Raw genomic sequence first — 27,283 nt, 5'->3', positions numbered from 1 at the left:
CTACCTCACAGGATATTTAGCTCTCACGCATCATCTTCCTGTCTGTCCCGGCAGACATCTGCACACATCTCAGCCTGCACTCCCAACAGCTAAATCCTCCTTTCAGCTGGCTCCAGTTTTTAGTATGTATTATGACCATGTGGATAATGGTCAAAGGAGCCACACTATATACTATAATCACTTTTTCTTCTGTGTTTTCTGTGAGTCAAGTAATTTTACTTTTTATCTTCCTTAACTTCCTGTGTATTTGGCACTGATTCAGTCCTGGACTCCCCAGTTGTCTGGACCTCCTCACAGTATATGGAAATGCATCCTGCAGCCACTCAGCTTCGTCTTCTTGAACCTCTGGGAGCATGCTGCCGTGTGCAATCTGGACGGTTCTCTCTTTGCTGGGCGTACATTTGTGATTTTGGGACATCCTTCACCATTACTCAGGAGATTCCTTTAGCTTTCCTCTTGGGTTGGAGCCCCCTTTCCTTAGATCTGTTGATCTAGGGTTTTCCCTATCACTTCAATTAACAACATCCTCTGGTTGTTTCCCCAGAAAAGTACATAATTTTGTGAGACCCTGAATGTCTAAAAGTATCTCTCATCAACCCTTCCATGTAATTGAGCGTTAAAATGGCTACAGAATTCTGATGGGAATAATTTCCCCTTAGAATTTTGGAAACTTTTGGGATGCCTGAGTGGCTCAGTCCGTTAAGCATCTGCTTTTGGCTCAGGTCATGATCCCAGGGTCCTGGGATCGAGTTCCACGTCAGGTTCTCTGCTCAGTAAGAAGTCTGATTTTCCCTTTCTCCCTCTGTGCTCTTTCAAATAAATAAATAAAATCTTTAAAAAAAATTTTTGAGAGCTTTCTGCCACATTATCTTCTGGCTTCCATTGTTGAGAAGCACAGAACACTTCCATTTCTGATCTTTAGTGTAGGATCTTTTTTCCTTTGTCCCCCATGTCACGAAATTTATAAGACTATGTCCCAGTAATAGAACTCTCAACCTCTGTGCTGAACCTTGGAAAATCAAGACTCTTAATTCTGGCTTTTTTTTTTTTTTTCCTTGAGTTCTTCTTATGTAGAAGGTGAGCCTCCTGGGTGGTTCTCTCATTTGTATAATTTTTCTCTCTGTGCCTTTTTTTTTCTTTTTTTTAACCCTTTAGGTTACCCTTGTTTGGGGATCCCTGGGTGGCGCAGCGGTTTGGCGCCTGCCTTTGGCCCAGGGCGCGATCCTGGGATCAGGATCAATCGTGGGATTGAATCCCACGTTGGGCTCCCTGCATGGAGCCTGCTTCTCCCTCTGCCTATGTCTCTGCCTCTCTCTCTCTCTCTCTCTGTGTGTGACTATCATAAATAAAAAATAAAAATAAATTAGATTACCCTTGTTTGTTTTACCCTTTAGATTTTCTTAATATTCCAGCTCTCTTCTTTTGAATTTTTCTTTCTGTCATTTTTATTTTACAAAAACTCATTCTGAGTTTCGAAACAGAAATTTGTTATAGTTTCATGGATATAATAATCTCTTAGCTTTCAACTTCACATACAGGTGTCCCTTGAACAACAGGGCTTTGAACTGTGTGGCTCCACTTCTAGGAGGATTTTTTTCAGTAAATATACTGGAAAATGGGGGTGGGGAGAGACAATTTGAAAATTACTTTTCTGATTCATTCCCATCTCTTCCACTAACTAGACTCTTAGCTCTCTGAAGGAAGACCATGTTTGTCTTGTTTTTACTTATTCTTGGTGCCTTTCACAGCACCACACTTTGGGAGGTGTGAGAGTGCAGGGGCTAAAAATACAAGTTTTTGGGAGTCTGGGTTCAAACCCCAGCTCCACTGTTTAAAAATATATAGCCTTGGATAACTAACCTGCTTTGGCTCATTTCTTCATCAGCAAAAGTGGGATTATAAGAAACCTCTCTGCTAAAGTTTTGCAGGATGATTTAGTGAGATAATCCAACTAAAATGCTTAGTACTTAGTAAGCACTGATAAATGTCAGCTAAGGTGTGAGATAAGCAAAAATGAATGATTAAGTGCCCTAACATCTTTTCATTTGAAAATACCATTCACTATGTATTTCATACTTAGGTGAGTTTGGGAATGTACTTCTGTCCCCTTGTATTCCACTAATAACCTCAGGGTCTTCTGTTACTTTTCCGCCACCAGGATATCCATCACAAGGGTCACGGCTGACATCTCACTCGCCAAGCGCTCAGTGTTAAACAATCCCAGCAAGCACGCGATAATAGAAAGATCCAACACGAGGTCGAGCTTAGGTAAGTCTGTGCTATGCTGGTGGGTTTAGGCTATTTAAACATTTCTCTCCCGAGGCTGCCAATGAGAAGGTCTAACTAGATGACAATTCCATGTGTCATAAAGCAGAGAAGAAATAGACCCATGTTGCCAGTGGCTAGTGCTACAGTCTTAGTGATTTCATGCTATGGAAAGATTTGTTATGATAGTTTTGAGTTAAATATTCCACTGGCTGTCAGCATTAATGTTTTGGTTTTGGTTTTGGTTTTTCTGTGTGTTTGTTTTTTCCACTACTGTGAGCTTTGCTGTATCTAAAAACTCTTGGCTTTCTATTGGTGTTACTATGAGCAAGCTCACTGACCTTTTTAATGCCTAGTTTCCTCATTTAAGTAAAAACAAAATAGATATTAACTACCCTGTAGAATTATTGTAAGGATTAAACATAGTATGTTCTCCATCAAGGGTGGCTATCATCCAAAGACTCTCAGTAACTGAATTATATCAATGATTATATGTGTCATATTCAGGATTATATGTATAAGGGGAGTGTGGGGGAGTGTTGAGATAAATGAAATCAATTCCTGGCCATTTTTAATTGATACCAATATTTTTATTTGCAAATACAGTATATAAAGATTTTATTTATTTGACACAGAAAGAACACAAGCAGAGGGAGCAGAAGGCAGAGGGACAGGGAGAAGCAGGAGGCTCCCACTGAGCAGAGAGCCCGACATGGGGCTTGATTCCAAGACCCTGGGATCATGATCTGAGCTGAAGGCAGACACATAAAGAACTGAGCCACCCAGGTGCCCCAGGATAGAGACTTTAGTTAACATGTTTACAGGGTTGTGTTGGGATACTGTTTATTAATGTATTCAAATGAGATCCTTTGGCAACTGTTTCTTCTCTGTGGCATGTGCTTGGAATTTTAGGTTAATCACTCTTACATGGTAACTCACTGGGTTGTTAGGTTTGTTATAATTTTCTGAGAGTTGTTCGAGATCTTTGATCTTCATTTTTTTTTCCTGTTCATATGTTTTTTTTTAAGATTTTATTTATTTATTTTACAGAGAGAGGGAGAGAAAGTAGGGGCGCTGCAGGGAGAGGGAGAAGCAGACTCCCCACTGAGCAGGGAGCTTGAGGCAGGGCTTGATCTCAGAACCCTGAGATCATGACCTGAGCTGAAGGCAGATGCTTAACTAACTGAGCCATCCAGGCACCCTTAAAAACATAGAAGTTTTTAGTTTATTCTGGAGCATATTACATAAATCAAAGAGAAACTATTAAAAATAAACTTTATCTGTTATCTGTGTAGAAGATCTTCTAAAACTCAGTTTTGTTCCTCATCTAACAAACCCTCACTGACTACACTTGAGTAAAACACCTTTAGAAATACTTTAGAGGAAAAATGTGATGATACATTTTGCTTACAGTAATTTCTTTTCATATTCTTATCATCTGTGACTCTTCTGTATAGTTCTGATGTTCACAGAGATTGTCACAAAATGCTCTTTCATTGATTCACCTCATTGACAGTATCAGTTGTGCTTAGACTTGTAAGTTACATCAGTGGCATAACAGATTTGTTTAGATTGGCAGGGCTATTTGTAACTACCAACTGTATGTTATTTTTAAACGACTGTTTCACTTCATATACTTTATTGGACATATACTAGACCCCAAGTGTCATGTTAAGCCTGGGAATAAAAAGATGAATTAGATGAAGGCATTGCCCTCAAGGAACTTGGTGTAACAGCAAGGCAAAGAAGTTAACAGCCCATTGAAATATAAAGTGGTGAGCACAGTGAGCCTGCCTTGAACTGGTTGCCAGAGAGCTAATGCTGCAGGACAGTGTAGGCCACTGAGAAAGGCTTTTCCTAGGAGCTAATGGAAAGCACAATAGGGTTTAGGCAAGACAAAAGGGAAAGAGGTGGAGAGGGTGATGAGGACTTAAAACCAAGAGTAACAAGAGGCTTCTGGAAAACATAGGTTTCACCTTAGCTGTGAGTGTATGGTTTAGAACAGAGGGTGAAAGGAGAAGACACCAGAGAAGCAGAGGAGGGATATTAAGGAATTTGGAGCTTATCCCAAGGCATTATAGAACTATGTATAAATTTTAGGCATTTATTCACCCACTTAACAAATACTTGAGTCCCAACCATGTGCTAGGGATTATCATAAGTGCTAGGGACACAGAAGTAAAGGAGACCAAGTCCTCACTCTCTTAGAGTTTTTGTTTCATAGGGAACACATGGACAGAAGCTAAGAGATGTAGCACTCAGTGGTTGAAGAGTCTAGGAAGAAAAAGGCCAAAGGGTAGAGAGTAAACTGAGAAAAGTATGTGATTTTACATGGGGAAGACAGGACCCTCTTTGAGGAAGTGATATTTTAGCAGAATGATTTGTTGTAAATTCTTTAGCCTTATAGCTACCTGTGAAGACTGTTTTGGGCAGAGAGAGCTGAAGATGCAAAGGCCCTGTGGCAGGAGTATGTGTGATATGTTTCAGGGATACTGAGGAAGCCAGCATAACAGATATGAAATGACTAGAAGGGGGAGACAGGAGATTAGAGAGACTGTGCCTGATAGTATAATACTTTTATTATGGTAGAAAGGTACAGGAAGGCAGACAATGTGACACAGTGTGACTTGTGGTTTAGAAGGATCACTGACAGCATTGTGGAAAAGAGAGTGGAAAGGAGCTAGAGCCAAGTCAGGAAAAAATTCAGATTCTGTTGAAGCAGGTTCGGCAGAAATAATCTACTCTGGGCAGACACTAATAAAATTGGTGCCTTTAGAAGAATCCCTCCCTGTAGCAGCAGGGTGGAGATGGGGCAAGAATTGGACAGGGAGGTCATTTCAAAGGCTGTTGTCATCACTCAAGTTAGAGATTAAGAGAGGATTGCAATAAGACAGTAACACAGGTAATCAGTAGAATGAAAGGAATCCAGAGATACGAGAGTCAGGTATTGGCAATCTGTGGAACACAGAAAAGCCAACTCCAGCATGATCTCAGGTTTTTGCTCCAGGAACTGGGCCATTGGTGGTGTCATTCTGGGGAGAAGGGATTTTAGGATGAGGATCTGGAGGGAGTGGACTGGCTAGGGGAATAAGGAAGATGGTGGCGGCATGTGGGCACATGTTGAATTTGCAGTGTTATGTAGCATCCAGATACCCAGCAGGGCATCACCTGTACATACAGATCTGGAACCTAGCACAGAGGGCAGGCCTTAGTACGCAGTCACTTTTGGATATTCAGTAGTTATGTGCTATAAAGTCTCCATGAACACTGTTAGCAAATACTGAGTCTTTGTTCCCAGAGAAACACAGGGGTAGGTTCCTCTGTATGAGGATTTTTATTTTTTATGGTAGCACTGGGAAATAGGTCATTATAACAGGCAGGATGGTCAGGTGATACCCCTTTTGTGCCAGTACAACACGTTAAATAACAAGTTATGTGTGCTGTGTGGACTCTATTATATAGGAAACATGTATATAACAGTACAGAATTGATACTTTAACACTCCAAGGATGTAAGTATATGAGTATATGCTATGCCTTAAGATTATTCTGTATTTAGTAGAGGTTAAATTTGAGAAGATCTACCTCAAATCTATAGATGAGATGAATTTCAGCAGTTATTTCTGTTAGAAAAGGGTGAAAGATCCAGTACAATGAAGATATAATTTGATAGGTAAAAAATTTGCTTTATGCACATGTTTTTAGAAAACTTTTGTTACATAAACAAAAGTATAGTTATGTTGCCTTTGGAGTTCATTACACTGATGTGTATGATATGAAGGACAAGAAAACCCTGAAAAATTTGAAGCTTTAAGTACATCTTTTATACTGTTTTGGGGGTGGTACAGGACTCCTCTGCATGGACAGATGGCTTTATTTGTACTCATAAGACTCGTACAAGTTCTAACCTTTTTTCTCCGTTGTAATACTGCTCAAGCATCACAGTTTAAGATATGTACATTAGCTATTCAGACTTAGGGAATGCAAATGAAGAACATTACACTCTTAGAAATAAAAATACTACTTGAATGTAAGTAGTGATGGGTGTGGGTTACCCAGTTATTTGCCAATTCCAAGGGCAGATTTATTTTTAAAAATAATACATTCCTGAAGTGTGGTCTCCAAATCTGTGGTTTGGTTTGACCCCAAGCATCTTCCAAGAGGCAAATCAATTTAGGGAATATGGTACATCTTTGTGCACACTTGTACACAGGTATGTGAGTGTAGTGCTTAAAAAGTACCACATGACTGTGAAAACTATGTGCTGAAGGTGGGAAAATACTGGGCAAATATGAGTTTAGGAAGCAAAGGTAGATTTAGCTGTGCAGGTGGAAACAGTTATAACTGACAGCATGCAGGGAATGAGGAAAGGCACTTACTTTGTGTAGTGGCAACACAGGTGGTTAGCTAACAGTGTTTACAACCTGGTAAATAGTGTTAATCCAACTGAAGAGCTAGCTTCGATCATTTATTTTGTCACTTATTCCTTGTGATGGAACTGTTCTCTTAACTCTAGTGCTGGTTACATAAACCAACACATAGGATGAAATTCTATACATCTAAATATACATACAGAGAGTACAAGAAAACCAGAGAAACATAATAGGATTGGTGAATCATTTATATTCCGGTTGTGATAATCACATTGTAGTTTTGCAAGATGTTTCTTTCCACTGGGAAAAACTGGGTAGATGGTACAAGGGATCTCTGTATTTTTCTTACAACTGCATGTGAATTTATAATTATCTCAGTAAAAGTTTCAACTAAAGCAGAGTTCATCATTTTTATCTTCTGTTTATAGCACCAGGGACTTTAGAACTGGGATGACAGACCTGAGAAAAGCATTCAGTTCAGTGGTTCCTGAAGTGTGGTCTCCAAATCGGCAGTGTCAGCATCACGGGGCGTTAGTTAGGAATGACAGTTCTTAGGCCCTGTCCTGACCTACTGAATCAGAAAATCTAGAGGTGGGTGGGGCCCTACAGTCTGTTTTAACAGGCCCGCCAGGTGATTCTACTGTCTGCCAGAACGACTCCCAACCTTGTTCAAGCTCAGCACCGTGTAGGGAAGAATCTGAAAACAACAGGAAATGAATGGTTCTGTATGTAGTTAAGCTTTATACTAAGATAAAATGAAGACTAGACACTGAGGGTCTTGACTAGCAGTCCAGATTTTTTTCCATTGAGCAGTGCCATCTGGCAGTGATGCTGATTGCATTTACTTGACCATCTGCCTTCTCTTAGGAAGAAAGGAGAACGAAGGGCTGATGATAGAAGGCTATAAAATTAGCCTTGCAAATGAACCTGAAATTTATGTGACTAGTTGATCTTTTGAATCTAATTTCTTTCCTCCTTTTGACCTATTACCAGTGTAGCTGTCTTGAGAAATTAGCACACTCTTTGTTACACCAGACTGCACTGATGGCCCAGCTATAGCAATCTTTCTCTACCCAAAGGGAGTGGTTCACTTTGTCTAAATATATTTTGGTAGTCATATTCATTATTTAGTTGACTCATTCTTTCAACAGAATTTGAGTGCCAACTTGTACCAGGCACTGTACTGAGGGAAGAAATAGGGCTAATTATGTATTGTTCTATCAGTTCACTGCCTATTGGAAACATTTTCAGTCCTATCATTGAAATTCTGTAGGGGAAGGGGGCACCTGGGTGGCTCAGTGGTTGAGTATCTGCCTTTGGCTCAGGTCGTGATCCCAGGGTCCTGGGATTGGGTCCCACGTTGGGCTCTGCACAAGGAGCGTGCTTCTCCCTCTGCCTATGTCTCTGTCTCTCTCTGTGTCTCTCATGAATAAATAAAACCTAAAAAAAAAAATTCAGTGGGCAAACTGTCCATCCATAGAGGTAGGTACAAGCAACACATTTGATCCTTAAATGATGGGGGTGAGAGGAACCAATCCCCATGTTAAAAATCCAGGTGTAACTTTTGACTCCCCCCAAACTTAACTACTAATAGCCTACTGCTGACCATAAGCCTTATAGATAACATGAACAGTTGATTAGCACATATTTTGTATTCTAATACAAAATACGAATTTTCTGAGAATAAAGTAAGCTAGAGTAAAAAAAAAAAAGAAAATCCTAAGAGGAAATACATTGACAGCATGGTACTGTACTTACTGAAAACATCTGTGTATAAGGCAACCCCACATTTCAAATCCATGTAGCTCAATGTCAAGTGTACTTGACATGTATTATTTACTATGGGACAGACATTGTAATAGATGATTCGCATGTTGGTTCATTTAATTCCCATTCTCATTTTCCAGAAAAAAATATTTAGGCTCCAAGAGGTTAAGCATGCTACCCAAGGATCACAGAGCTCTATGAAGTGATGAAGCCTATTTCTGCCCCAAGCCATTTTGGTGCCAGGAAAAATGCCTATTCAGACCCTCTGCCCATTTAAAAAAAAAATCAGACTATTTTCTTGCTATTTGGTTGTATAAGTTCTATATTTTGAATATTAGCCCCTTATCAGACATGTGATTTGCAAATATTTTCTCCTATTCAATAGGCTGCCTTTTCATTTTGTTGATAGCTTCTTTTACTGTGCAGAAGCTTTTTAGTTTAACATAGTCTCATTTGTTGATTTTGGTTTTAGTTGTGTTTGCTTTTGATGCCAAATCCAAAAAAAAAAAAAAAATTCAACAAAGCTGATGTCAAGAAGTTTATCACCTATGTTTTTTTCTACAAGTTTTATGGTGTTAGGTTTTTTATTTGTCTTTAATCCATTTGGGGTTGCTTTTTGTATATGGTATAAGATAATGGTTCCATTTCATTCTTTTGCATGTGGCTGTCCAGTTTTCCCAATACCATTTATTAAAGAGACTGTACTTTCCCCAATGTGTGTTCTTGGCTCCTTGGTCATAAATTGACCACTTATGCATGGGTTTATTTCTAGGCTCTCTCTTTTGTTCCACTGATTTGTGTGTCTGTTTTTATGCCAATACCAGACAGTTTTACTCTAGTATTGTAATATAGTTGAAATCAGGAAGTGTGATGCCTCCAGCTTTGTGCTTCTCTCTCAAGAGTGAGTTGGCTTGTCAGGGTCTTTTGTAGTTCCATACAAATATTAGGATTGTTCTAAGAAAAAGCCACTTGAATTTTGACAGGGATTGCACTGAATCTGTAGATTGCTTTGGGTAGTAGGGACATTTTAACAATATTTTTCAAGCCCATTAACACGGAATATCTCTCCATTTATTTGTATGATAGTTAATTTCTTTCATTATTGTCTTGTTTTCGGTGTTTCATCTCCTTGGTTACATTTAATCCTAGGTATGTTCTTTTTGACACAGCTGTAAATGGGATGGTTTCTTACTCATATTCTGATAGTTTAGTTTGTAGAAACACAACATATTTTTGTATACTGATTTTGTGTCCTGCAACTTTACTGATTTATTCTAACAGTTTTGTGGGGTTCAGGGTTTACAATATGTCATCTGCAAATAGTGATGGTTTTACTTCTTCCTTTCCAATTTGGATGCCTTTTGTTTTTTGCCTAATTGGCCTAGCTAGGACTTCTAATAATACGTTGAATAAAAGTGGCAAGAGTGGACATCCTTATTTCATTTCTAATCTTCGAGAAAAAGCTTTTCAGCCTTACTGTTGAGTATGATGTTAGCTGTGGGCTGATCAAATTTCATAATGCCTACAATAATATTTAGATTGGAACTTGATTGTTGGGGGTCAGTGGGCATGAAAACATTGGTAGAACACAAAGCCGCAGCAAGGTTATAGAATTGGAATAACAATTTAAACAATATTAGCAAGGTTTTAGAACACCATTATAAAAAAGTCAAAATATACCATTTTTATTTTAAAAACTCTTCTTAAAAGAAATTCAAACATATAGAGAAGTAAAAAGTATGAGTAACCTCAGGTATTCATCACCCACTTTCAACATTCTGGCCAGTCTTGTTTCATTTCCAGTCTTCCCTTTTCTCCCCCAGCTGTCTCTGGATTATTTTGAAGCAAATCCCAGACATCATATGGCTTTATCTGCAAATATTTCAATATGTATTTCTGAAAATTAGGGACTCTATTTAAACCACAATGCCATTATCATATCTTAACAGTACATCCCTAGTATCATTAGATTTCTATTCAGCCATATATCATTTCCCAGTTGTCATATATATTTTTAGATATACATTTTACTTATGTATTATAAGTATATATAAATTAACATTTGCTTTAATGAGGATACAAAGTCCATAGTGGATTGGTTCATAGGTCTGTAAGTTTCTTAATCTGTAGTTTGACAAAAGTCTTTTTTTTTTTTTTTTTTTTTTTTTTTTGCCCTTATAGTTTTTTTGCTTGAAGACACTGGGTCACTTATCCATAGGGTTTCTGTAGTCTGAAGTTTTCTAACTGCCTTATACTGGTGTAGTTTATGTAATTGTCTATTCTTTGTTTCTTGTAAACCAGTAGACCCAGAAGCTAAACCAACTTGTTTTTGGTTTTTCTTTCTGCAAGACTGCCATGAGCAGCATGTAACCAAATAGTGTTTTAAAGCTAGTATCACAAATGGTTTTAGCCCATTTGTCTTGATGTTAAAGACATCAAGGTAAATAAAAGGACTCTAGTCATAGCGTATTGTGAGGCACAGGATTAGTGACTTGTCTTTTCTGCAATAAAATACTAGTTGAAATGATCTTCAGCCATCTTCTGCAGGGATCTAAATGCGTAATAGGAATTAAAAGGTATTCTGTAGGTCTAGGAGTCTTATAGAATCTGCCCTTCATGACTGTAGAGGACACTTACAAGCTAACGTTAGGCCCTTATAGATCTGTACTGCCTAGGTACAGTAGCTTCTGGCTATTTAACTTTTATTTACGTTTAAAAATTGAGCTTCTCATTCACACACTAATGACATTTCAAGTGCTCAACAGCCACCTGTGCCTAGCAGCTCTCATACTGGACATTGATACAGACTATTTCCATCATCACAGAACATTTTAATGGACAGTCCTGTTTTAGGTTTTAGAGAGGTCAGAATAGAGAGGCTGGAATTTTCTTGGTGTTCAAGCATATTTTTAGTAAGTTTTCTATAAATCTTACAGAAAGATATGGATTTCAGTAGTGCTACCTCTAATGGATAACTACCCTTTTAAAATATGAATACTGCAGGATCATTCGTCTGTTGGCAGAAACTATGAGAAGTGTGTTTTTGGACAGGTTTGTTATAGATACTATTAATGTTTCTTCCATTTTATGTTGGATTTCAGCTTGCTGATAACATATTTAGATTATCATATCCAGAAAGCACACTAATAGGTGACAGTATAAACACAGATTAAGGTGATGGAGTGAAAATAAATGAGTGATAGTTGCTATGGTAATGTGGTCAGAAACAGACATGTTAAAGATATCCTTAAGTTTCTATTTTCTAACATTTTTACAAAATGATTTCAGAGGGAAGTTTTATAGCACAAAGAGACAGAGTTATACTGGAAGCAAATTTTATAGCTGTTTGAAAGAAGAATTCCCTCAATTCTAAAGGTTCTGTGGAGAAACAGCTCTTTCCAAGGCATACCTTTATCACCTCGATTGCCTGTAAACATTTACCTGTAGGCTGCCCTACTTCCCTTCCTGTTGAAACAGTGTACCGTTTTACTTTATTTCAGTTTGGTCTGAAGTTACCTTAAGTAATCAAATTCTGCTTAACCTTTTACAGCGGAAGTTCAGAGTGAAATTGAAAGGATTTTTGAACTTGCAAGAACACTGCAACTGGTAGTCCTTGATGCGGATACTATTAATCATCCAGCTCAACTCAGTAAAACTTCTTTGGCCCCTATTATAGTATATGTAAAGATTTCTTCTCCTAAGGTAAGTAGGGTTGTTATTGTTTGCTCTCTAATCAAACTTCACAATGATTATGTTCTGCTTTACAGTTACACAAGCTACATCTTTATCCATCATAAAGAGTTTGATGAGACATGCAGGCAAAGTGTGATAATTAGTTTCATGGCTTAGAACAGCGATTCTCAAAATGTAGTCCACGGTTTCCCAGGGGAAGGTTCTGAGAAACTTCTTGTGAGTCCCTGAGGTCAAAATTATTTCCATAACACTAAGACTTGTTCTGCTTTTTCACTGTTTTGACATTTGCCCTGAGGGTGCAAAAGCACTGGTGGGTAAAACTGCTGGTGTCCATGAATCAAGAATGTAGTACCAGACAATGCTCACAGTTGAAAAAAAAACAACCATCACCCAGTTTCACTGAAGCATGTCCTGACAAAGTAGTAAAATTTATTAATGGTACTAAATTTTGACTCTTAAAGATTCTTTCAGTATTTTCAGTATTCTGTGTAATGAAACAAAGTACACTTAATAGGTGAAGCCCTTATTTTTACCAGTTACCATGAGGACATACAGTGATTATTCAAGTTATAAACTGAAGTAGCCTCATTTTTTCACAGAACACCATTTTTATTTGAAGGAACAACTGACCTACTAGGTTTATCGAGATTTAGTTATTTGGCAGGTATTTTCCCACTTGTCATCAGTAATAAAACTCAAACTTTCACACAAAAATTAAAATTTCATAAAACTTTTATCCATCTAAGAGTTTATTAGCAGCTTCTCAAAAGATAGAGTTTTCTGATAAGATCAGTGGTAACAGCAAATATGTTTTAATATTGTATAAGAAATGTGTCAACATTGGGAAGACCTGAAGCATTTACTTCAGGTGAACCATTATTTTCCAAATGATCAAGGAATGAAGTTACAAATCATGTACAGTTAAAGATCCATTCAAATTTAACAGTAAGAAAAGTTCATTGATAGGGTTTCAGCTTTCACATGGCAACTAGTCTTTAAGAAATGCCCACTTGTTGAGTTTCATGTAATACCAAAGAACAGTGTAGCCACAATTATCTGAAAGGGCTACTAAATATTCCTCCTTTGCTGAATTACCTGATTCTGACTTTTACACTTTATTTCAGCCAAAACAATATGCTGTAGCAGGTTAAAAGTAAATGTAGCTAGGAGACTTGGTTTTCTTCTATGAAGCCAAGTATGTTAGAGAAATTTGCAAAAAATGTGGATATTTTTTACAAAAATAATTTGCTAAAATGTAACAGGCTTCATTTTTAAATGAGTGTTTTAAAACTATTTCAGTTGTAGTTTCTACTGTGGTAAACACTGTACTTCACATAAAAGCTCTTGGGGTTCTCAGGTTTTTTCAACGTAAAGCACTCATGAGACAAGAAGTTTCTTTGAATAAAGGTAAGACTCAGAAATAATAAGCTCTATGCCAGTTACCTTTTTTAAAGCATTTTTTAAAACTTGCAACTGATAATTTGTTAACATGTTAATTTTGCAGATAAGCTTACACATTTTATAGATTATAAACCATATGCATTATATATATGTAAAAAGGCCCTAGAGTAAATAACAAAACTTGTTCTTCACCTGAGTGCAGATACTCTTCTGTTAAATCTTATCTTTCACAGGTTTTACAAAGGTTAATAAAATCTCGAGGGAAATCTCAAGCTAAACACCTCAATGTCCAGATGGTAGCAGCTGATAAACTGGCTCAGTGTCCTCCAGTAAGTTATCTCTATATACAGTATAATCCACTTGAAGACCTCAGAAAGATTTCTATATTTAGAAAGCAAGCAAACAAAAACCAGACAGGTAAACAGTGTCAGGGGAGAAAATTACCTCCATTTAGCCCTGGTCTTCATTTTTAAGAAGTGAACTGTCCCTACTTCCTCCCATGAGCACTTGTCTAGATGATGGATTACAAAAAGCTACAATGCATTCAGTGGTGACCTCACTTTGTTAATATCTAATTAGTATCCTACATGGAATGTGATTTTAAAAATTTGGTTTAAAAAATGGATCTCTTTGGGACTTATTATTCACTTCTAATAATAGGGAGCAAGTTGCCAGCTCTTAATGACTGAGAAATTGTTTAGAAATGTGTTTTTACATAGCTTCAAATCAATTAGTTACATGGCTTCTGGCACCTAAACACCTTCCTTTTCCTAATCCCTGCTCTAAATATCATGCTTCGGGACGAGAGATCACCTCTAAGTTTTTGTTTTGTTTTGACATGCAGGTATATCAGAAGCTAGAATTATGATTATATTTTTTATTGCCTGGAATATTTTGAAGTTTGGGCCCTGTCAAATCATCAGTGGTTTCAGCTTTCTTCTGCCAAATTTCATGTCCTACTCTTGCCTAAAGTAAGAGTAGGACAAAATTTCCAAAATGAAATTTTTCATAATCTCGAGGTCAAAACCAGACCTCTTCCTATACTGTTCAGATTATATATATATATATATATATATATATATATATATATATATATATATTTTTTTTTTTTTTTTTTAACCTCTCTTTTCTATCATGTCCTAACCAACTATCGTTACACCTTTCACTTTCTGGTCATTGCTATTGGTTAAGCATCTAGGGTTGTGAATGATAATCTGAGGAGGTAGCTGTACAGACACAATCTGACTCAACAGGACATTTCAGCCAGTTTGTAAAGGAGAAAGCAGGTACACACAAGCAAATATAAAGTGGTGCAGCTCATGAGCCACTTCCCATGAGTGTGTGTGCAACTCACTCAATGCTGGACTGCTAGAAGTGTATCATCTGAAATGTTTGCCTGTGCAGGAGCTGTTTGATGTGATCCTGGACGAGAACCAGCTCGAGGATGCTTGTGAGCACCTTGCCGACTATCTGGAGGCCTACTGGAAGGCTACCCACCCTCCCAGCAGCCATCTCCCCAACCCTCTCCTTAGCCGTACTTTAGCCACTTCAACTCTGCCCAGTAGCCCCACTCAAGCCTCTAATTCACAGGTAAGAGACTCTTTTCGTAAGAAAATGCTCTAGAAACTAGGCTGCCTTAGGTCACGTGGCTGGGATCCAAGCCCAGTTACCCAGCACAGCGTGTGTTCCAGTAGAGCAGCTCTATCCACACTGAGACAAACACTGAGTCATTTACTATCTTTAGTGTGAGTTGTGTACCCATAAGAACTATGTCAACAATATACTCAAACATATATAAAGTTTAAAAATCCCTAGCTACATGTTCTGTAAGACAAGGCTAGCTTTTTCTACACTGCCAGCAGCACAACCATGGAATCAGACTGCCTTGGTCCAAATCCACTCTACCTTTTAGTGAGTGGGTCAGGTTGGAGAAGCTCCTTACCTGCCCCTTGCCTCAGGAAGACAAATGGCAACCTGTCTCATAGGGCTGCAGCATTATTCATGTGATACAGAAGATTGTCGTAGGACAGTACTTTCCTCATGCTGAGTGGTATGTAAGCATGTGGCATGGTATTTCTTCTCCTTAATCCTTAAGCCAAAGCCAACATCTTAAGCAATTTTAATCTTCCCACTTGTATAAAAGTAGAGGTAGTGAAATGTACACTTGTGTGTTGAGAAATCTTAGGGACCTGTATCTGAGCCCCAGGAGAAGACATAAAATGATGCCCCCCCTCATTTAGTCATCAAGGGGGAACAAAAAGTTACTCTGTACACTATTGTAGGCACTTACAAATCAAAGTCTGATATAGTATAGTACAAACCTTGTAAATGCCATCAGATGTTAACAAAAGAAGTAACTGAGCTAGGTTAGATTCATTTTAGAAACTCACAAGGGCATCAACATGAATGGACGGACCTGTTTTTGCAACATCTGACCTTGGTTGATGCCTGTGCTTGCTCCCTTCCCCACCAGGGTTCTCAAGATCAGAGGACTGAGCGCTCTGCTCCTGCCCGGTCTGTGTCCCAAGCTGAAGAAGAAGCCTGTCCGGAACCCGTCAAGAAAACCCAGCACCGTTCCTCATCTGCCCAGCACCACGGCCATCGCAGTGGGACGAGTCGAGGCCTCTCCAGGCAGGAGACGTTTGACTCAGAGACCCAGGAGAGTCGAGACTCTGCCTACGTGGAGCCGAAGGAAGATTACTCCCACGAACACGTGGACCACTATGCCCCCCACCGTGACCATAACCACAGAGATGAGCCCCATGGGAGCAGTGAGCACAGACACAGGGAGTCTCGGCACCGGTCCAGGGACCTGGATCGAGAGCAGGACCACAACGAGTGCAACAAACAACGCAACCGGCATAAATCCAAGGATCGCTATTGTGACAAGGATGGGGAAGGCATCTCCAAAAAACGGAACGAGGCTGGGGAATGGAACAGGGATGTTTATATCCGCCAGTGACTTTTGCCCTTTTGTGTTTCTTTTCTTTTTTTTTTTTTAAGTCTTGTATACCACCACCCTCAGACTCCATCTTTGGGGTCTACGTTGCAGTCATATGTGATCTGTCTTGTACACTTTGTATTGCTGTTGCTTGAATAGCAATAGCATGATAGAGTATTAATATACTTTTTTTTCTTTTGTAAGTGCTATATAAATTTGCCTGGTATGGCTGCAGTCCTCCGGTTGTATACTGGACTTTTCAAAAACTGTTTGGGATAGCTGCCACTTGAACAAAATCTGTTGCCATCCAGGTGGCATTAGTATTTTAAGAAACATAGTTGATGTTTTCAAAACTGTAGTTGATGTATCCAGCAAGCCACAATTGGCCCAGATAAAAAGTGGAATTTCTTGATTCTCCAGATTTTTAATATGTAGGCACCTAATTTGCATATTCATTTATCCATGGACCACTGTTTCTTGCTTGTACCTCTGGCTGACTAAATTTGGGGACAGATTCAGTCTTGCCTTACACAAAGGGGATCATAAAGTTAGAATCTATTTTCTATGTACTAGTACTGTGTACTGTATAGTTTGTAAATGTTATTTCTGCAAACACCTTCTTATGATAATTATATATAATATATATATATATATACATATATATATATCAGTTGGATCACACTATTTTAGAGTCTTAATGCCAAGTCAGCAGATTTGCTTTATGAATTACAGGGACTAGAAATGCCCACCTTCAGGAAATTTGTAATATTGTCTAGACACCTTTCCCCATTCTAGTAGAAAGTCTGTACATACTGTAAATATGTGATTGCCTGACTTGAAAAGGTTTGATTTCTGAATGTTTTACCATCCTTGTAAGTTTATAATTTTGACCATAAATTATGGTAAATATAACCAAACTCCAAAGGTTGTTCTAATCCATGCAGTTCACACTGATTGTGACACATTCTTATTAGTAGCTAGTGTCTTATGTCACTGCACTGGAGTATATGAGCCGGACCTCTGTGTGCAAGTGTGTCTGTGTGTAAGAGTGTGCACGAGTGACTGGGTTGGAGCTGAGTGCTGAAGACTTGAGACTAATACCTAGAATTCTACCCACATGGTTTTGTATTTAATTGTGCTACGTGTTGCTTTGAGAATACATTGAGCAGTCAGGTATTGTGAGGAAGCTTGCTGCCAAAGGTGACTAGGAAAGCATTTATCTGCTGGCTCCTTGTTTTTGCTCCTAGAGGGTAAAAATACAAGCAACTTTTAACTGTGAGTGTTTCACTGGAAATGTACAATCTTTGTGTGTTTGAGTATTTGTTTTAGTAAGAAATGTTTACACAGCTTGTAGAATTATTTCGTGGGAAAATAAATTTTTCTAACTCCCCCCACCTCCTTTTCTACCCTTGCCTATCGTTCCTGTTGTTTCTCTCCCTGAAATTTCCCCTTCATTCCTTCCCTGCCACCAACTCCCAACAGTTTCGCTGTCCGTCAAAACCTAGAAGTGCTTCTTATAACCAAAGTTTCTGCTCTTCAGAAGTAATCAGGGCAAAATGAGGTGACTTGAAGTGAACAAAACGTTAAGAATATCTTCCTCCATTAGACATCGACTCTGAAGGGGAACCCAGAAGATCCTATTCTCCATGCCTCAATGATATAGCGCTGTAAGCAGCTCACAGTGTGGTTGTCACGCTAAGGCTGAAACCTTCTGTGTCGTTTCTGTGTACACTTTTGTCCAGTTATGCCTGGACAGGTAAGACAGTATTAGGTGTGCAGGTACCTAGCACCTAGAGCTTGGCCCTGAAAAATGCCTATCTATAATTGCCTAACTTCCGACTGTACATTATGGAATGATTATTTTGTTAAATAAGTTAATCTATTTTTGTTTTGCTTCTTTGATTATTCCAGGTTCTTGCCAAATATTCTGGGACCTTTCTAAGTGAAGTTGTTTCACGTTGAACTCCTTATTTCCCTTCCCCTTCAACAAAACTCAGTTTTAAAAATGAGTTATATTACCTGATAAAAAAACCCTTTAAATGTAAGAAACATTTTCCTCAGAATTAATCTTTTTGTTAATTAGCTCTGAACTGTTGACAAATTTATTTATTGAATATAAAAATGGTAGTCATAATATATACATTTTTTATGTAAACTATTCATATCATTGGGAAACCATATTCCAGGTAGTTACTTGTATAAAATATTTCTGAAACTTTCATCCCGTTTAATGACTTTGGGATATTTAGAACTCTTGAAGTATAACTGGTATTTATCTTACTTGCTGCTACCACTTATCCCTTTCAAAGAGTCATGCTAACAGATTCCAGTTTTAAAACTTCATACCTGGATTCTTAATTTTTCACTTTACTGTGAAACATACTAGTCCAAATCAGAGTATTCCTCAAAGAACTATATTGCAGGATTTGACATGAGCATCTATATGTGAAAACTGTATAGCAGGCATATGTGTAAATGTGTGTACTCAATTTGTAAATGCAGAAATAATCCCAAGGGCAATGGGAGATTTTACTGACTTGTGGAATGTAAAATTAGTCTTTTCACTCAGCAAAGGCTTAACCTTAACCTACTCAGTTGTAGAATCATGATCTTTGTAGTCAACCTAGAAAATGCTGGAAATGGAAATGTTTTTGATAGTTCTGTGTTTTATTGTCAACCCCATTTCAGTTTTTCCTGTGCTCTTTCTCTCCTGCTCATTTAAGTTACTGTTACAAAAAGGTGCTGCTAAATGTAGGATGTCTTAGTCATATTGTACTTTGGGACAATGCCACATTTTTAACATGGTCTGCTGTGCATTCCTGTTAAACATTCACTGTCAGCGACACTGAACTGTTCAACAAATCTGGTTTAAATTCATTCATATAAAACAAATAAAGAGCTGGCTTTCTGCACTGTTTATTAGTAGTAGTATTAATTGCAATTTTAGGAATGTTTCTCATAGTTGAGCCTATGTCAGATTTCCAACACCACCTCCCACTGTGGAGGATCTTTCCTAAGGGCAAAGCTAATCACTGATGTTACTTTCGTGAGTAAAATTAAACTGGTAAAATGACAGCTTACCGGAGGTAGAGATCTTCTAAAATAGGAGCACAGCAGAGTCCTCTTTAAGTCTACCTGTGTGGCAATTCTTGATTCAGATTTTTTTATTCTTCCTTCATTTTTAAAATGAAGATCTATCTTGATGACAAATTTAAATCCTCACCCTTATCGCCCCTTCACTCAGAGCAGTGATACAGTGCTGCCTAGTCGTGGATACTTTCATCCTAGGAATATGTCAAGAGTCACACAGTTAGGGAAGATAGCTAGGTAGATGATGAATTAGATGATTCCAATTATTCAATTCTGGCTATATTATATTTGTATTTCACTTTACTATTTAAAGTAAAATGTAGTTTTTACTCAGTGTTAAAAGTTTTTTTTTGTTTCACAGAAATATGTATGTTAACCCCAAATATGTTGAGAGAATATATTTTCCTCCACTTTTCCCAGATTTTTTCCCTCTTCATTTTACTTTTTCTTAAATTTGGGTCCCTTAAAATTGAATGTGTTTATTTTCCAATTTGCCCTATTTTTTGAAGGAAAGAAAACACTGAAAAGGTCTATGTCAAAGCCAACATTTTTAACAATGTTCTTTGTCCTACTGTTTTTAGTATGCAAATATTTTTCTTTTGTTTTGACTGCATTGCTTGTATTTGATATTTGTCAGCATTAATCAACAGTTTACACATCTACTGCTGGTCTCCCTGTCTACGATTTTCATCCCAGCTGAGCACGTAAGGCTTGGCAGACAGCATGAGAAGACATGGATTTTTTAAAACATAAAGTCTGGAGAAATGTGCTGAGCCCTAGAAACGGATGACACAGGTAAACAGTGCTTCTCTTTAGTCCAATGACATCTGCTGGATAAAAGGCAGAATGAGGGATATAAAGAAGTCAGTCACACAGCTGAATCTGATGATAGAGCTTAAAATATCTTGTTCCTCATTCAATAGGCATGTACTGATGATCTGCTCTAAAGCAGTGACAGGGTTCCTGCCCCCAAGACTTTCCTGAGCCTGGGAGGAGGGGGAGGAGTAAGGAACATGCCTATTGAACTAAGAGTGTGTTAAGGGCCGTGACAGTGGCAGAAGTGGGTGCTAGGGGTATATGGAAAGACAGAAATGCCTAAGTCAACCTCAGAGAAGGATGTTCAAGAAAGGCTTCTTCAAAGAAGAGGCCTGCTAAAGATCTTACCTGATGCAAGAGACCTTGCAATCTGATGGGCAAAATACTTAGGAGAAATTCCTAACAGAAACCTAGGAGGGGGGAAAAAAAACTATTAGGCAATTGTTCCCAACTGTCCACCTTAAGTGCCTGAGGCTGAGAAACTCTGGGGTGATTCAAATGGCAGTTATGTTTAAATATTTAACACTATATGAGACAGGCTTTAAACTGGGTTGAGTATTGAATATTTCAATATATATTATCTAAAAAGCAGTAGGATGAAGCAAGCCTGAGTTATAATTAATTTTTAATAAAAGCAGTCACCTATTGGCCACAAACAATAGGGTATTTAGTCACTTTTGCAGTTAAGGGGATGTTCGTGTTTTTGTCTGATTCCAGATCTGATTAAGAAGTTGCCTTTTTTGCCTTGATCTACCATACTCATAGTTGCTTTGTCTGATGTTGGTGTTCTGTGAATTTATGTTCAAGAGTAGAACACCAAGGTGTAGCTCTAAGTGCCAAGCCAGTTCCGAGCTACCAGAAGCTGGTTTTGTTCTGTCTCCACAGTCATATCACATTAACTTGTAGAACAGGTGTTCCAATGGATGATAAAAGGTACCCAAATTGTGGAATATCCTCATAATTTTAATGTTATAAAGAAAATAGTTTAGGTTTTAGTTTAAAAGCATGAAAAAAAGGTAAACATGGTAAAGGCACACTACCATTAGGAGAGATGTAGTCTTCCTTTGAAAGTTGATTTAGGGGCACCTGGGTGGCTCAGTTGGCGTCCAACTTTTGGTTTCGGCTTCGGTCGTGATCTCAGGGTCATGAGATTGAGCCCTACATTGGGCTCTGCACTCAGCACGGAGTCTGCTGGAGATTGTCTCTCCCCCTCCCTTTCCCTCTCCCCCTCCTACTCGTGCCCTCTGCCTCTCAAATAAATATATTTTTTAAAAACGGACTTATCAAATAGTCAACAGAAAAACTGATAAAATGCCCAGCTCAGTTATAGGCACATGAAAAATGTCAGTTGCCATGCCCTGAATTCTTAGGGAACTCTTGAAGGAACTCAAGAACAAAACATTTTTTACCAAATTAAATATTGCTCATTTTATTCCTTTTGTCACAATCACAAATTTTACCATCAAGAAGGACTTGTATTCTTTACACATTAAAACACACAACCCCAAATGAAAATATGCTCCAAATATCTGTAGGCATCTCCTTTTCTTTATACTATGCTAAATCCTTAAAAAAATTATTTAAAAAACACAAAGTATAATCTCATACCACCCCCAACTACTATATCCTCCATGAAGTAGAGTCTCTTGATTATTGATCCCTGGTGCAACCACTGGCAGCCTTTTCTGTTTCCTTAGCAACTATGCCATCAATCACCCAGCCTGACCCATTTTTTTTGGGGGGGGGTAAAAAAAAAAGAAAACTATACAGAGAATGTTTGGCATTTTGATTTCTAAGGATCCTCCTATGTGCTTTTGCGTTTTATGAATTTTGCAATAAAAAACCCTATACAATCCTTATTTGCCAGCCCAATCATGTCTTCTATTCTGGCATCTCTGAGAGAATCAATGTCGGTGTCCCATGATGGCACAACGGATGGATCAAACCGCTGCAGCTGTTTCAGCTGTTCAAATGAAAGGCCAGCACCCATCATTCCTTCTCCTCCAATCTGTGGGTCCTATTTGGAGAAAACAAGAAACCACGAACATCCTGTAACTGGTAAGTGTGCCCGTGTACAATTTAAGTGAAAAGACAAACCTGAGGAGTAAGTACCACCAATTCCAGAAACACAAATGCTGTCCCTGCAATGTTCATGAGGTATCCTGGCAGCACCGGAAGGTAATCTCATGAATTCATGAGGTGCCACAGTTTTGCCACATTTTAACTGTGGATCTTAAATGAGGAACTTTACCTGTTTCCTTATCTATAAAACTAAAGGTGGTATCCTGCCTGGCATCTAGAGGCCACTCAGTAAGTGGGACATCATCAGTAACAGTAATATATGAAGATTCAGCTTTCTTACACTACCCAAAGCTGACAGGAGTCCTTAGGTAACTTGAAGTGCCTTTCTCTGACCCACACCAACTGGATGATAAAAGTTTTCTACTGCTGTTTTTGAATGTACTAGAACAAGGCTGTGTTAACTCATTTGGAATACAAGAATCATAAGGAATTGATGTGTGAACAACTGCACAAGATCCATAATCCTAAGCGAAGTCACTACTGCACAAATGTTATGTTTACTGTTTTGGTATTATTAAAAACCTATTGCTTATTAACCCATTGGGGGGAAATTTCCATCTTTTCTAGGTATATATTGAGGATATATGCATGTATTGAGTGTATATGCATATCTCCACACACACATGATAAAATTCAAGTGAATTCTGAAGACTTCCTTTCCTCTATATGACGCAGTTACCTTAATTTCTGAGACTAGAAACCATCTGTGGGTTGCTTTTTATTCATATATTCCAATTACCCACTAGAATTCTGTATAGGTGGGTACTGAAGTTAGATGTTCAATGCATCTAATTAGATGTGAGCATTATTACAGATTTAAACTTAACCTCAAACAGCATGGGTTAAAAATACTGTCCTAATATGGTTTTGATAAAAACCAAAACGGGTGAAATAAAAGATAAGAAAGCTTTTTAAATGTTACATATTTTAATGTCAGAAACCATAAAGCAACAATAAACCTGAACCATTTTCTCCCCTTGGCTAGTCTGCTGATACTCCAGCCTTGATGTGACTTGAGGAAAAAATGCGCCGCACATTCCATACCAACAAAATCTAGGACAAGGAGGGGAAGAGAAGAAACAACTTTCTAGGAAAAAAAAAAAAAAAAAAAAGTTCTGAGTAACGGTAAACAAGAGCCACAAGTGAAAGAAGCAGGTAATACAAGCACAGATGAGCTCTGTGGCATTTGAACACAATGGCAAGGAATGAAGACAGGGAAAACTTTGGTTAGGATGTGGAAATTGTCTACAGGCTGACTAAAATTGATCTCATTAGAGAAGCATTCTTGTTTATTGCAGGATTTGTTTCAGTAGTTTTGCTAGATATTTCTTCATGTAACACCCTTGTGTTTCTCACCACCATCAAGTTGTTGTAATTTGTCAGATTACACAGAGAAAACTGAAATTGTTCTGACCTGGGGCTGAAGCTGAAGGCAAGGAAATGTTCTGAGGGCCCATGCAACCTGTTCTTCATTTTCTGCCAGCGTGATCGTGCATGTGCTATAAACCAGCACGCCCCCCGGCTTCAGTAGTTGAACTGCCTAAAGAAACATGATCAGACTCTGTGTACCACAAGGCCAAATAAACATTTTGCAGGATTTCAGATCTAAAAGATTCCTTAATTAGAGTGTTCTAGACTAGGTGCATTTCACTTAGAGCCATTATAGTTCACTTCAACCAAGACTTTCCTAAATATAATCATTCAGTTTTACTGCTTTAGATACTACTTTTTGTGCCCAGAACTCACACATGTACAATTTTTAAGTCATATTCCTTTCTGAACTCTATGCTCATATATTCACTTATCTTTTCCATATGTCTACTATCAAATTCGACAGGTCCCAAACTGAACAACTATCTTCCCTCTGAGACCTATTAGAGACATGCTGTTTTCAGGCCCCAAACCTGTATTATCTTGCATGCTCTTCTCTCACACTCCCCATCCATTAGCAAAATCCATTGGCTCTACCTTTAAAATATCCCAAGAATTTGGCTACTTCCACAGTTATCATTCTGGTCTGAGCCCCACTGTCTTTGTTTGGTCCAGATGACTGCAACAGACTCTGCCTCAGTCTGCCAGCTTCCTTGTCTGCCCTCCTACAACTACTTCTCCAGCTGCCGAAGCAGTGTTTTTTAAAACTTGTCCCTTCGCTGCTCAAACTCCTTCAAATGTCCTGACTTATCACACGAAATCAAAGCCCAAGTCCTTACAGTGGCTTTCCAGACCTTACACAGAGCAGGCCTCTGGCTGCCCTTCTGACCTCACTTCACACACCTCACTTGCTCTGCTTAGCCACACTGGCCTCTGCTGTTCCAGAACACACAGGGCACACTGCCACCTCAGGATCAGGGCACAAGCTTGGAAACTCTTCTAATTCTCTGTACTGCCTGTACTGCTTCTTCATAATCTTCTTATCTTTGTGTATATGTCACCCTTCTAGCACCTGACCATTGTAGGTAACACTGCACTATTCATATCCAATACTCCCACCCTCCCTTTAGTCTGCTCCACAGGATTACGGTTCTGTGACTATACTTAATAGCTTACTCATCTGTTTCCTTATTTTCCTCAATTAGACACTTCATGAATTAGGCAGGGATTCTTATTTTTTCACTACTATATCGATAGCACCCACAATAGTATATATTACATTGTGGTTAGGTGCTCAATGAATATATGTCCAATAAATAAATGAATCAGGAAATAGGTATTATAACAAAATGAATTTTTCCCAAATAACTACAAGTTTATTTTTTCAAACTCCCAGATGTTTAAAAACATCACCTCCAATGAGGTGAACCTATTAGATAGATTTGTAATCCCCAGTTCTCATATATGGAAATCAATGTACCTAAAGTCACTTATGTGGAAGAAGCACAGCTCTAAACAAGATGAGTCTGATTATAAAGTCCACGTTCTCAATCAACACCTCTCAATGCTAAATGGCGAACCTACTATATTCTTAACTCTCTCCTGTATACAATCAGCTGTTTTTCTTCATTGCAAATACTGCAACTACTCTTAAGTAGCCTCTTAACATTTTCTTTCTGCTAGGACCTAAAAAGAACAAAAATCCCAGTCTTTTAAAACAGTGTCCTGGGTTGCCTGGCTAACAGTTAAACATCTGACTCTTGGTTTTAGCTCAGTGGTGATCTCAAGGTTGTGAGATTGGGCCCTATGTCTGGCTCTGTGCTCAGCATGGATTTTGCTTCAGTTTCTTTCTCCTTCTGCCTCAACTCCTACTACCTGCTCCTCTCTCTAAATCAATCTCTCAATTAATCAATCAATATTTAATAAAACAATTTCCTAATTTTACCCTCAAGTCAAAGTTTCAGCTATAAGTCAAGTTTCCTTTTTGCTGTTTGCTGTTTTCACTTCCAGGATGTGTTCTCTGAAGACAGCACAGAAGAAGAAAAAGTAAAATAATCTACTCCCAGCACCACCTTTGTGTATAAAAGGAGATACTAGACAGATGAGCAGAGGTGTACTCAAAGACAACTTTAGAGATTGAATAATTACAGTGTGCATCCATTACTGCTGTAGTTTATGTACTTATAATTACAGGGCTGGGAGGAAATGATGAAATCATCTTTGGTCAAATGCTCTCTACATTCTGTGAAATCTGATGAATCATTTTTCTAAGCCTCGAATGTTCTATTTGGACATCTCCTGAAATGTGCTAGAGACCAGTTAAATTGGCAAAGTTTTTCCGGTTCTTATAAATCCTACACTGAATAGTCCCTTCTCATTTTTTATCAATGTGTTTCCCTCCACTGGACTTCCTGCTTCTCATATGCTTAGATGATCCAGAAACCCTATTAAAAAAGAGTAATTTATTTTATATCCCATTCCTTACACATCAGTTCTTAACTATGATGTTTTGAGCTCGGTGATTCTTTAAGATATATCAGAATGTTGGAAATTCTGCTACTGCCTTTAAATCAAAGAGTGAGCAACATAAATGAAAACTGCTTGTATTTAAAACTAGGTTTTCTCTGTTCTTTGTGTGCTAAAATAAACATAAAATTTGTCACTTTCACTATTGTAAGTGTACAGTTCAGTGGCATTAGGTACTTTCACATGCAACCGTCACTACTATCCATCTCTAGAACTTCTCATCTTCCCAAACTCAACTCTGTACCCAATAAACACTAATTCCCCATTCTCCCGTCCCTCCAGCCCCTGTTAACCTCATTCCACTTTGTCTCTACAAACGTTCCTGTTCTAGTTACCTCATATAAACAGAAAGACACTATTTGTCACTCTGGGTCTGGCTTTTATCACTTAGCAGAATCTTTCCAAAGTTCGTTCGTGTTGTACTACAATTTCATTCCTGTGTCAGACTGAATAATATTCTATTCTATGTGTACACCACATTTTGCTTATCCATTCACTTGTTGGCCTCTTGATGGGTTGTTTCCACATTCTGGATATTGTGAAAAATGCTGCTATGAACTCTGCTCTCCCTCTCTGAAACATCAAACTATGAAGGTCAACTTTCTTTCATATCAAAGGAACATCACATACCACAGTGAAGAGTTTTCTCTGTAATGGTTGATATGATGTCACTTCTTTCAAAGTCCAAGAACAAGCCATGTTTGGTCTCTGTCCCATTCCGCTGCATGGTGCATCAAGAAGAATTCGGTCAAAGGATTCTGGTAAGAATGGAGGGTTTCCTATGAAGAGAATTATAAATATATTTGCTATCTGCCTAGTGGTCTAAAATAGAAAACTCCTGAGATAGAAACAATTATTAGGAATTTAAAAATCATAATCTAGACTACAAAGAAAGACAATTTTTCCTTCCAAGTAGCTGGTAAAATTCATTCCAACATGTGTCAAATGATTAAAAATGT

The 27,283-nt window shown here is 38.2% G+C and overlaps 2 protein-coding genes across 16 annotated transcripts in view; one reads left to right on the top strand and one right to left on the bottom strand.

Annotated features, from left to right (window-relative positions):
- CACNB2 (calcium voltage-gated channel auxiliary subunit beta 2) overlaps positions 1–19,356 on the top strand; it is a 376,515-nt gene extending 357,159 nt beyond the window's left edge. For all 11 annotated transcript variants that reach the window (XM_026015848.2, XM_026015826.2, XM_026015822.2 and 8 more), the window contains 5 exons: positions 2,159–2,268; positions 11,955–12,106; positions 13,732–13,827; positions 14,903–15,088; positions 15,972–19,356. In XM_026015848.2, coding sequence (XP_025871633.1) covers positions 2,159–2,268; positions 11,955–12,106; positions 13,732–13,827; positions 14,903–15,088; positions 15,972–16,460 — 1,033 coding nt within the window. In that variant the 3' untranslated portion in view covers positions 16,461–19,356. The remainder of the gene's footprint in view (positions 1–2,158; positions 2,269–11,954; positions 12,107–13,731; positions 13,828–14,902; positions 15,089–15,971) is intronic.
- Positions 19,357–21,746: 2,390 nt separating this feature from the next.
- Positions 21,747–27,283, bottom strand: part of NSUN6 (NOP2/Sun RNA methyltransferase 6) — a 48,897-nt gene continuing 43,360 nt past the window's right edge. For 3 of the 5 annotated variants that reach the window (XM_026015799.2, XM_072749422.1, XM_072749421.1), the window contains 3 exons: positions 26,955–27,103; positions 23,842–23,967; positions 21,747–22,362 (listed from right to left, as the gene is read on the bottom strand). In XM_026015799.2, coding sequence (XP_025871584.1) covers positions 22,150–22,362; positions 23,842–23,967; positions 26,955–27,103 — 488 coding nt within the window. In that variant the 3' untranslated portion in view covers positions 21,747–22,149. Of the gene's footprint in view, positions 22,363–22,848; positions 23,515–23,841; positions 23,968–26,954; positions 27,104–27,283 lie in introns of those variants that run through there. The other 2 variants (XM_026015794.2, XM_026015814.2) reach the window with 2 other exon arrangements.

This window comes from Vulpes vulpes, chromosome 2 (genome assembly GCF_048418805.1).
Source record: "Vulpes vulpes isolate BD-2025 chromosome 2, VulVul3, whole genome shotgun sequence".
Classification (NCBI taxonomy): domain Eukaryota; kingdom Metazoa; phylum Chordata; class Mammalia; order Carnivora; family Canidae; genus Vulpes; species Vulpes vulpes.
The sequence above is the reverse complement of the archived record's forward strand: the minus strand, read 5'-3'. Positions and strand labels throughout refer to the sequence as shown.